Raw genomic sequence first — 12,676 nt, forward strand, 5'->3', positions numbered from 1 at the left:
TAGTATAATATATCTTAATAAAAAAAAATTCCTAAATTTTAAAAATTCATAAATAAGTATTACACTTAAAATTATTTTACTAAATCACAGATTAATAATGTACAGGGTCAATCAAGAGAAATGATTTTTTTTAAAACTTAATTATGCATAGAAAATAAAACAATTATGTAAAATGCTTTTTATATTTGGAAAACCTATTATGAGACATTTGTGTTACAAATATTTAAAAATTATTATTTCAACAAATTATGCCCAAAAAACCGGTTTTTCCAACGACCTTTTTTTCGAAGATTTATGGATTTAAAGGGTGTGCAAAAAATACACACATTTTTAAATTTCAAATTGCGTGACTTGTGTTATTAGTAGAAAAATGTTGCGCATACCGTTGGAATCGTCATAAGCTCTAGTTTTTGAAAATATAAGACCCGTTTTTGTGCTATTTGTAGTTTAGGAGCTACATTGAAAAATGTGAGAAAAAGGTTAAAAAGTTTTAAGTAATTGGAACATTTTTCCTCGTAGCTCTTATACTATACGTAGCACAGGAATGGTTTTTATATATTAAAAAACTAGTGATTATGACGATTCTAACGATATGCATAACATTTTCTACTATTAATACAAGCTGCGCAATTAAAATTTTAAAAAGGTGCGCATTTTTTTACAACTCTAAAATCAATAAATCTTCGAAAAAAAGGCCTTTGGAAAAACCGGTTTTTTGGGCATAATTTGTTGAAATAATTAAAATAATTAAATAATTAAACTCTTCTAAAGTTGGGGTCGATACATACATTGACAAAAAAAATGCAAATGATTCCAACCTTTTGTTCATGTGTAATTTAAAACTTAAATTAATTAGTTTTACTTTAGCAATGGATATAAAATAAACGTGGATATATTGACAGGGGAAAATTTGTCGTCAAACTTTACTAAGTCTTGTTCAGCATCAACGTTAATAATTTATCGATTACATTAGCACATAATAAATTCTAACACAGAGAACCGGTTCTAATCCAGCGGATATTAATCTGTTTCGAAGCCAAACTGGAAATTGAATTCTAAGAGTATTCTTTATTGATAGCTCTGCCAATGACGAGTCTCCTAATCTCACTCGTGCCAGCTCCAATCTCATACAGCTTCGCATCTCTCAAGTATCTTCCTAAAATTAACAAGGATGACATAACATAAGGTATATAAAGGAATAAAACAATGGCCGATAAATTGATGTACATCCCCAATGTGGATATTATATATTACCACTTCGGTAAATTACAGTTTTTACTTGAAACGTTTGGACACTCAACTAAATGAACCCACCAATCAAAATTTAATATTAGTTCCTAAGGTTGTTAAGCCAACGAATAAGAAAAGACTCTGGTACAAGGGTAACAAAACCACATCCATAAGAAGCCAAGCTCAAACAAACATAGATGAAAATACCTACAAAGTGATTTAAAGTGGTTAACGTGTCACTAAATAAAGGAAATAGTAGCTTCTGCATAATTCCGTAAAGATGTGAGTTTTAGGACTTATAAACAGGAGTAGAACGATAACATTTACTACAGAGGTGTATACTTTATTTAAAAGAATTATAGACAATTTTTTTTTAAATTAATGATACTTGAAACTTGTTTTAAAAAACCTGAACAAAAATTCAAATGCTTCTATAATGTCAAACTGACAATAATTCATTTTTAACATAGTATAGTAAAATTAGAGCAGTTTTTTTTGGACATTACAGGCATTACCTATAGTATAAGTAACAAGTTACACTCTAGCCCCCCTCCCTCTAGCCCTCCAGGGGCACAAAAATCCTAAACATTGACCTAAACCTGGATTTCTAAAACACCATTTGATCATTAAGATAATTTTTCATGTTTTTTATGGATATAAAATCACTTTTTATTTAGGAGTCATCCCCTTCCTTATAAGATAAAAACCAGTTTTGTTAGACCTGAGGGACCGAAGGCCCATGCTAACAAAATTGTATTCATAAAAATTAATGGAAAATGTTTGTAGTACGATTTTTCAGTATTGCTGAGTCTGAGAACCGGTTTTATCCAGGTGGTATTAATCGGTTCCAAAGCCATACTGGAAAAGTAGACAACTAACCTGTAGGATAATCATTAATATATCCGTTTCCTCCAAGAATCTGAATAGCATCTAGTGCGCATTTTACAGACTTCTCTGCGCAGAACATCAATACAGCAGCATAATCCTAATATTATTTGATAATAATTATTAGAATAGCATCCAGTGCACATTTTACAGACTTCTATGTGCAGAACATCAATACAGCAGCCTAATTCTAATATTATTTTATAATAATTATCAGAATAATGGGTACTTGCTTACATGTGGTAGACTGGAGCACCGAAACCCCCCCCCCTCCCCCCCGCTTAGTTTTGACAAAAATCAAAAATAAGGGGGGGGTAGTTTTTTAATGTCTGGAAAACGGCAAGGAGGAAAAGTGCAGGGCAAGGCAAAGACTTTTTGTTCAAAACCCCCCCTTAATTTTGAAGAAAATCAAAAATAAGGGGGGGTAGTTTTTTCACTGTACAACACGCCAGAAAGTTGAGTGAGGTAAATCCAGTATACCAGAGGGGAAACCTTATTACAGGGATATTCATGTTTTGGGGCATAATTTCCTTATTTATTGACTGATTTTAGTAATTGATGTATCCCTGAACAGGTAGTCTTAAGGAGAATATATCAGAAGTGTTTTCATGGGGACTGAGGGGGAAAAGGGGAAGGAAGGGGACAATTTCTTTACTTTTCACCATAGACTTGTTATTTATTGTCCAAATTTAGTGATTGATGTGTTTTTGGAAAGGTAATCTTTAAGGGAATACATTAGAAGTCTTTTTATAGGGAAGGGGGAATGGGGGAAAGGGGAAAAAGGGAGGGAAGGGGACTATTTCTTTACTTTTCACCATAGACTTGTTATTTATTGTCCAAATTTAGTGATTGATGTATTTTTGGAAAGGTAATCTTTAGGGGAACACATTAGAAGCCTTTATATAGGGAAGGGGGATAGGGGGAAAAAAGGGAAGGAAGGGGACAATTTCAATCTAAGTCTTTGCCTTGCCCTGCACTTTTCCTCCTTGCCGTTTTCCAGACATTATAGGCAAGGCAGAGATTGAATTCAATCTAAGTCTTTGCCTTGCCCTGAACTTTTCCTCCTTGCTGTTTTCCAGACATTATAGGCAAGGCAGAGTTTGAATTCAATCTAAGTCTTTGCCTTGCCCTGCAGAAAAATTGCAAAAAACTTTTAGGTTAGGTAAGGTTAATTTATAGGCTAGGGAGCTGAGCACTGCAGCCACATATGTTCGTTGTCGGGGGTACTCTAATTTTCAAAATTTCAAAAAACTATTTTAGGTTAGGTTATAGTCTAGGGAGCTGAGCGCTGCGGCCACAGATGTTCATTGTAGGGGGTACTCTAATTTTCAAAATTTCTAAACACTATTTTAGATTAGGTTAGGTTAGGTTATAGGCTAGGGAGCCAAGTGCTGTGGCCACAGATGTTCGTTTTCAGGGGGAACTTCTCAATTTTGAAAATATTTTTATTTCCTAAATAGGATAATTGAGATATTCATTTAAATTTAATACTGTTGGTATCGTGGATGGGTTTCCCAGCCATAGTTTTGGTAAACATCTTAGCGCAAATATTAGAAAACTCTACGGTTTTTAATGTGAAACTTTAATATTTAAATTTTTTCTGTGTGTACTCTCTGAAATCCCGCGCTATTTCGTGCGGCCACTCCAATTTTCCCCCCCCATACCCTGACATAGTGAAGTGAGTCAAAACCATAATCTCCTTTCCCCCCAATAGCCAATAGCAAAGCAGATTTTTTTTTCAAGTGAATATAAAAAGACTGAGTGGACAGAATATCTTTAGTCACGCAAAGCTTGTGGTCCAGAACTGTGTTTCTGTTGTACCGGTTGCCACGCTAGACTATTGAGGGCCGAGGCTTATGTCTCCCTACACTTACCCTCCCTCCAACCCCTTCCTTCCTGTCTAACATAATAACATTTTACAGGAATTATTATTTTGTAGTCGGGGGATAGAGGTAATCAAATTATCAAAATTACAAAATCACTTGCTAAGAGGAAAATACCAAACATCCTATTATATAAAGTAAGCTTTTATGTCTGTAGTAAAGAATCTCAACAATGAAAACTCTCTTTAGACTCACTTCACTATATCAGGGTATGGGGGGGAAAATTGGAGTGACCACACGAAAGAGTGCGGGATTTCAGAGAGTACACACAGAAAACATTTAAATATTAAAGTTTCACATTTAAAACCGTAGAGTTTTCTAACATTTGCGCCGAGATGTTTACCAAAGCTATGAACAGGAAGCCCATCCATGATACCAACAGTATTAAATTTAAATGAATATATCAATTATCCTATTTAGGAAATAAAAATATTTTCAAAATTGAGAAGTTCCCCTGAAAACGAACATCTGTGGTAGCAGCGCTCGGCTACCTAGCCTATAACCTAACCTAAAATAGTTTTTTGAAATTATGAAAATTAGGGTACCCCTCACAATGAACATCTGTGGCCGCAGCACTCAGCTCCCTAGCCTATAACCTAACCTTACCTAACCTAAAAGTTTTTTGAAATTTTGAAAATTTGAGTACCCACCCAACAATAAACATCTCTCATCAACAGTGCGCGCAAAAAAAAGTCACAATGATTGTTACACTATCTATATTTAAACTTTTTAAACACACAACATTATTGGTGGAAACGTTAAAGGAAATGAGTTCCTCAAATTCAAACTTATTCAGACTCACCAGCGCACAAAATTAAATCTTTTACTGGCCCCCCTCCTCCTTATTTTCTGTTCAGGGATACATCAATTCCTAAAATCAGTCAATAAATAAGGAAATTATGCCCCAAAACATGAATATCCCTGTAATAAGGTTTCCCCTCTGGTATACTGGATTTACTTGATTTACCTCACTCAACTTTCTGGCGTGTTGTACAGTGAAAAAACTACCCCCCCCTTATTTTTGATTTTCTTCAAAATAAAGGGGGGGGGTTAAAAACTACCCCCCCCCCGGTAGTGCCCGGTAGTGCTCCGGTCTTCACATGTAAGCAAGCACCGAATAATGTTAAGTGCGCATTTTACAGACTTTTCTGTGTAGAACATCAATACAGCAGCATAATCCTAATATTATTTTATAATAATTATCAGAATAGCATTAAGTGCGCATTTTACAGACTTATATGCACAGAACATTAATACATCAGCATGATCCTAATATTATTTCGGTACTACATCAAACACTAGATACGTCAAACAGTAGATGCGACAAACGCTAGACAGACAAACAGTAGATGCGTCAAACGCTAGACAGACAAACAATAGATGCATCAAACACTAGACTACGACAAACAGTAGAATTTTCAATTTCGCGACAAACAGTAGAATTTTTAAAGTGCGACAAACACTAGAAGCGACATACGCTAGAATTTAAACTTAAAAAAATATTCAAAGATTATTTCGTTCATAAATACTAAATTTATATTACTATCAATGCAGGGATCTAAAGGGATAAGATAATGGCCGAAAATGTACATCCCCTATAGCATAAAATTAGTGGTTAAAACGTTTGAACACTCAACTTATTAAACCAACCAATCAAATTCATTAAAGTGCCAAAAGTTGCTTAGCCAACGAATAAGAAAACTTTCTTATAAAACTTTTGACCCTCATTTTTTATTTTAGTATATTTTAAAATATATATTTTGTTTTTTTTTAGGGGGGTGGAGTAATTTCTTCTAGGGGCGAAATATCTAAGGAGGGTAGTGGTACCTTCGCCAAAAATAGTTATAATCCTTCCCAGGACCTATAAGAAGCTACCCTGTTAAGGAGAATCCAATCGGTTCAGCATTTAGCGAGATCCTTCGGTATAGACAAACAAACATCCTTTTACTTTATTATAAGGATTAATTCTAGCGTTTGTCGTATCTATTGTTTGTCGCCTTTAAAAAAAATCTAGCGTTTGTTATATTCTAGCGTTTGTCGCATTCTAGCGTTTGTCGTATCTAGTGTATGTCGTGTCTAGGGTTTGTCTGTCTACTGTTTGTCTGTCTAGCGTTTGTCGCATCTACTGTTTGACGTATCTAGGGTTTGACGTAGTACCATTATTTCATAATAAAGAAATGAGACATGGCTTTTAATTAATAATTAATAGGTCGATTTTCAAAGAAACAAGACGCATTATGAAATTAAGGATAAACAAGTGTACTTGAAAAAATCAAGATATTTTTTTAGGTAAATGTTTGTTTTCTACTCTTACCTTATTGCTCATAAGCCTTTTATCTGTTGCTCTAGCCACTGTGTACAGATAACTCCTAAAATGTAAAAAAGCACACATGAAACATAAAATTATCTACATTAATTTCTTCTCCCAAAATTTACAAGCTATATTTTAATTAAGGTAAAATTTAACAAGTTGAGTTGAGTGTTCTAACATTTTAACCATTAATTGTAATCTACAAAAGAGGTAATTTTGTGTATCATTGCTGTGGATGTACATCAATTTATTGACCATTATCTTATCAATTTATATCAGTGGTTCAAAACTGACCTGCAAGCAGACAAGTTTGCATACATTTCAGCCATCTTTGCCTGGATAAGCTGAAACTCTGCAATCTTCTGTCCAAACTGTGTTCTCTCATTTGCATATTTGAATGCAGTATCACAACAAGACTAAAAGATAAATAATTTTAAAGATTTTTTAACAGAAGCTTTGCACAGCTAACAGTAACAGTAACAGTAACAGGATGTTTGTCTGAAGAACATCCTTTATAGGGTACCTTCTAATAGGTCCTGGGAAAGTTTATAACTATTTGGGGAGGGTATCAACCCCCTTCCAAGAAAAATCGCCCAAAGTAAAAATTATACCCCCCCCCCCCCAAAAAAAAAAATATTGTTATCGAATTCAACTTCCCCCTCCTAAAGAGCCCCTCTAGGTGTATAGCTGCTAGTACATTATAATAGATTTGAAAAAAAGTATTTCTTCAACTAAGGTGTTACCAAGCAGCAAAACAATAATAAATGTTTGATGATTTTACCTGCATTACTCCAACAGGACCAGTGGCAAATATAAGTCTTTCAATATCCAAACCAGACATCAGAACATAGACACCCTACAAATATAAGTCTTTCAATATCCAAACCAGACATCAGAACATAGACACCCTACAATTATAAGTCTTTCAATATCTATACCAGACATCAGAACATAGACATCCTACAAATATAAGTCTTTCAATATCCAAACCAGACATCAGAACATAGACACCATACAAATATAAGTATTTCAATATTCAAACCAGACATCAGAACATAGACACCCTACATATATAAGTATTTCAATATCTATACCAGACATCAGAACATAGACACCCTACAAATACAAGTCTTTCAATATCTAAACCATACATTAAAACCTTTTATGATTTATAATGTGAAAATCTAGGAATCGATCTAGCACCACAACAAATAAGTAAATCTTAATGAAACTTATTGAAAATGTGAACTTATTGTTCCCTGAAAATTTCAGCCATCTATCTGGACTACAAGTTGAATAAAACCTTGAACACTTTAAAAAATAGGAATCGATCTAGCACCACAATCATTAAGCAAATCTCAATGAAACCTAATAGTAGTATTCAGAATTTGAACTTATTTAATCCCTAAAAATTTCAGCAGTCTATCTTGAATAGGAGTCGAGAAAACCATGAAAACTTAAAAAATCTAGGAATCTATCTAGCACCCCAATTTATTGACATATCTTAATGAAACTTGTCGAAAATATGTAAAATGGGATATTAGTTAATCCCAAAAAATTTCAGGCGTCTATCTTGAAAAGAAGCCAAGAAAAACCAAAACGTTTCAGACGGATGGACAGACGGACATTTTAAATTATAGAGTAGCTTCGCTACTAAAAAAGACAGACATACACAAACAAAACATACTACTTGCTGCTTTTAGTATACAAAAAAAGAATGTATGAGAAAAAGGACTCATACTATTCTACATAAACTCATCAAGAGATTTAACATAAAATACAACAAGGATGACTTCATCCATAAATAGCCAAGCTCAACAAATCTGATAGACAATCCTACATTAACAAGTACAAATTGCAATCATCTATAATACAAAGAAGACGATGTCTGTCTGTCTGTCTGTTTGTCTGTCTGTCTGTTTGTTTGTCTGTCTGTTTGTCTGTCTGTCTGTTTGTCTGTCTGTTTGTTTGTCTGTCTGTTTGTAGCGCAGGATCTCGCTAACCGCTGAACCGATCGGGTTCTCCCTTACAGGGTAGCTTCACATAGGTCCCGGGAAGGTTTATAACTATTTTTTTTGGGGGGTGGAACACCCCAACCTCCTCAAAAAATGAAAAATACCCCCCCCCCAAAAAAAAAAAAAAAATTTAATTTTTCTTTTAAATCTAAAATACGAAGAATTGGTTTGATTAAACCTCTTGGGGCAAAGCCCCTAGAGGCTAGGGGCGAAGCCGCTAGTATTAATATAAAATAAACAGAATCATGTTAACATGTAACACGTGGGCATTCTGAAAATATGTATAGAAATGATTCACTTTAATCATGTCAATTGTATCTAACTGTAATAGAATTCATTCTCAAGAAGACTCAAATATGATTTAGTTAACCATCAAACCTATCCATTGTGATGTATCCTAATGAATAAAGGTTTCCCTTTAACAAGAAAGACATAGTTGAAATAAAAGTGTTTCCCCATGTAAGGTGTTGACAGACATAAGGACACAACTGTTGAATACCATTGCTACTAAGAAATTTTAATTAAATTCTCAAGATGTTTCTGTTTATGGATTTTAAACAACATTAGAAGGAATAGTACATTCATTAAAGAATCTGATGTATTTCTAAAATTTAGAGTGGTTTTAAAGGTTGATGGGTGAAACACCTCTTTACCCAGCCCCCTGGACGTATATGACTATTTGTACAACTCAAGCTACGTGCTCAACTAATTAAACTAGACAGGCTGTCTCTTGCAGGCTGTTCTTGTCACCTTGGCCTCGCCGTATGGAAGGTGTCCCAAAAAGATAAAGTATACGTGTACATTAAGATGAAATAAACCTTGAATTGTAAGGATTGGTCCTCAATTTAGTCTAAATCCTATATATTTCCAATAGATGACAAAAACTACTGGATTACCTTATTTAATCCTCCCAAAATATTCTTCTTGGGAACTCTGAAAGAAAACATTAATTAAAAATGTTTATTAAATAACTTGATGTTTTCTTTTACAACGGTTTCTCTTGATTTTCCTTGTTGCATGGATATTAAAGTAAAGGAATAAAGGGAGAAAGAGTTAATTAACTGTACGTCATCACCCTGTGGACCATGTTCCGTCTTTCAATTAGGTCTTTGAAATATTAACACTGCCAAGCTTACAAAAGAGCAGAAAGAAATTTGCAAGCGGATAAAAAAAGGTCTTCTCCCCACCACTGGATCCGGTAGTTGTCTGGGTTGCATATCTATACATAAACATTTATTGCATATTACATCATTTTAAACCAGTGGCGTGCACAGGATTTTGAAACCCCTCTTAAGCCCAAATCGAGGGGGTGTAATACAGACAACAAGAGGGAAACTCATTACCATGCACACAGTAAGGACTTTAATACAAAGATTGTATAATCAAAGGGTTGTTTGTCTATTTAATTGTAACTAAATTAACATCCTATAGTGGATGTTAGAATATTCCTTTTCAAGCAGATGATGTCATTGGGTTGAAAGTAATGAAGAATCCCGCCAGAGAGAAATAGGAGGACAAATGCAGGAATAAGGTATAACCAACAAGGGAATTAAATCTAAAATAATGAACACAGTAAAAGTGTCGGACTGATTATGACGTAACAAAAAAAAAATAGCCAATGAGAGGCCATTATTGACCAATGGTAAATTTATAGTGGCCTCTCATTGGCTAATTTTTTTGTTACGTCATAATCAGTCCGACACTTTTACTGTGTTCTAAAATAATATTTGGGGGGAAAATGAAGAGGTCGTCAATTTTACGATATGTTTCCCCCCAACAAACAGCTGAAAAACACGTATAGGTTTCGTGATTTTTTTACGAATTAATTTCGTTATTGGTATGAGCTGGAACAAATAGCTGTTTATTACACTAGTCCCCAAAGTTTTATAAAAACGTTTTCTTATTCGCCAGCATTCCAACTTTGGGGACTTTTACGTTATAGAGGGGGTAATTTTGAGTATTATCATTGGGAGTGTACATCAATTTATCGGCGATTGTCTTATCCCTTTAGATCCCCAACCAGGTATAGTGGTAAGAAAAACAAAGACGACAACTATTATATGAGTAACGTAGCTGCAATGATTATGAATCACCCCAGGGATCTAAAGGGATTAAACAATAGCTGACAAATTGATGTACATCCCAAATGATGATATACAAAATTTCCCCTTCTGTAGATTACAATTAGTGGAGTGGTTGAAACGTTTGGACACTTAATGAAGCAACCAATTAGAATATAATTAATGTCCCCAAAGTTATTAAGCCAATGAATGAAAAACTTTATCATAATACTTTGGGGACTATTCAAATAAGCAGCCCAATGTTCCCTTTCTCCCTGGCATCACCTGCAGTCCTCGAATATCAGTTCTGATGTGTTTGATCCTCTCATACCAAGTTTATCCAGTTTAGGTCCACTGAAAATTTTGTGAATGAATAACTGAAACTGGATAATTATCACTTAGGATTTGGTATAGTAGTTGCTTTAATAAGGTCCAATGTGGAATTGTATAAAAATGGGGGCTGAACCAAAGCTTACTGCCAAATTTATAGCTGAATTATTTAATTTGGATGGAATCAATTCATTCCAACCTAATTTTGATTATAATTTCCGAGACAGCGTGAAGTGGCACCAAAAAAATGACGTCATACGATAAATAACCAATGAAAGGCTGGTACAAACTTTATCATTGTTCAATTACAGTGTATACTGGACTCTCATTGGTCAACACTATTGTATGGCGTCATTTTTTGGTGCCACTTTACGCTGCATTAAATTTCCCCTACCATTGCAGCTACTATTTTTTTTTTAATTTAAAAAGGCACTAAGTATTTAAATTCGGCAAGAACTAGAAAAATAAATCGCCGTTCTTTACAGTTTCCTAGAATTTTAATTCCTGTTATAACAGTGGGGTGTGCAAAACGATAACTTAAAAATCCCAGGTATGATTCTCCGAGACCCAAATTGATAATAAAGGGAACGATAAACATTTGTTATTAATAGCGATGCTACTCTATAATTCGAAATGCCCGTCCGTCAATGAAGGGAAACGTGATTTTCTCGGCTTCTATAAAAGATATAAGGATGAAATTTTCAGGGATTAATTGTGTAACATTCTTCATATTTTCACCAAGTTTCATTAAGATTAGTCAATTGGTTAGGGTGCTAGATCGATTCCTACATTTTTTTGAGTTTTCATGATTTTCTCAACTCCTTTTCAAGATAGACGGCTGAAATTTTCAGGGATTGATTACTTTTATATTCTGTATACTCTTATAAAATTTTATCGAGATTTGATGATTGGTTGGGGGTGCTAGTTCGATTCCTAGATTTTTAACATTTTTTTTCCGGATATCCATCCATAAGTTTTGAGCTTCGCTACTTATGGATGTTGTCATCCTTGTTAAAATAGACAATCAAATTTAAAAGACAATCAAAGTATTACCTTGAAAATCCAGGAAAGTTTCTCTCAACCAAAAATGTTGTAATACCGTGCTGAGACTTGCTAATAATATTCATTTTACTATGGATTTCCTTTTGTTTGTGTATGTGTGTATTTATGTGTGTGTATGTGTGTGTGTGTGTGTGTGTGTGTGTGTGTGTGTGTGGACTGCGTGTGTGTGTATGTGTGTGTGTGGGTGTGTGTATTTGTGTGTGAGAGAGAATTGCTAATAATAATTATTTTACTTTGGATTTCCTTCAGTGTGTGTGTGTGTTGTATGAGTGTGTGTGTGAATGTGCGTGTGTGTGTGAGTGTGTGAATGTGTGTGTGAGAGAGACTTGCTAATAATAATTATTTTACTTTGGATTTCCTTCAGTGTGTGTGTGTGTTGTATGAGTGTGTGTGTGAATGTGCGTGTGTGTGTGAGTGTGTGAATGTGTGTGTGAGAGAGACTTGCTAATAATAATTATTTACTTTGGATTTCCTTCAGTGTGTGTGTGTGTTGTATGAGTGTGTGTGTGAATGTGCGTGTGTGTGTGAGTGTGTGAATGTGTGTGTGAGAGAAACTTGCTAATAATAATTATTTTACTTTGGATTTCCTTCAGTGTGTGTGTGTGTTGTATGAGTGTGTGTGTGAATGTGCGTGTGTGTGTGAGTGTGTGAATGTGTGTGTGAGAGAAACTTGCTAATAATAATTATTTACTTTGGATTTCCTTGTGTGTGACATTTAAAAAATATATATATTTTAACTTCCACAGAAACATTTACAGGAACAAGTATGTAAACATTCATAAGTAGCAAAGCACATCTCGTTTGAATAGATTTTCTTCCCCCCTTCCCTTTTTCTTTTCCCTTTACATGACGTCATATAGGAATCGTCTTCCTAAAAAGTTACACAAAAGTTATGTAGTT

At 34.4% G+C, this 12,676-nt stretch overlaps 1 protein-coding gene across 2 annotated transcripts in view; it reads right to left on the reverse strand.

Annotated features, from left to right (window-relative positions):
* Positions 1-233: 233 nt before the first annotated feature.
* LOC145321760 (isovaleryl-CoA dehydrogenase, mitochondrial-like) overlaps positions 234-12,676 on the reverse strand; it is an 85,772-nt gene continuing 73,329 nt past the window's right edge. Inside the window, exons 11-18 of one of the 2 annotated variants that reach the window (XM_080163344.1) lie at positions 11,768-11,827; positions 10,670-10,738; positions 9,221-9,257; positions 7,091-7,165; positions 6,604-6,725; positions 6,313-6,367; positions 2,110-2,215; positions 234-1,156 (exon numbers count right to left, since the gene is read on the reverse strand). In XM_080163344.1, coding sequence (XP_080019470.1) covers positions 1,056-1,156; positions 2,110-2,215; positions 6,313-6,367; positions 6,604-6,725; positions 7,091-7,165; positions 9,221-9,257; positions 10,670-10,738; positions 11,768-11,827 — 625 coding nt within the window. In that variant the 3' untranslated portion in view covers positions 234-1,055. The remainder of the gene's footprint in view (positions 1,157-2,109; positions 2,216-6,312; positions 6,368-6,603; positions 6,726-7,090; positions 7,166-9,220; positions 9,258-10,669; positions 10,739-11,767; positions 11,828-12,676) is intronic. The other variant, XM_080163345.1, reaches the window with a different exon arrangement.

The sequence above is a fragment of the Acartia tonsa genome, chromosome 6 (assembly GCF_053477335.1).
Source record: "Acartia tonsa isolate MP-2025a chromosome 6, ASM5347733v1, whole genome shotgun sequence".
In the NCBI taxonomy this organism is placed as follows: Eukaryota; Metazoa; Arthropoda; class Copepoda; order Calanoida; family Acartiidae; genus Acartia; species Acartia tonsa.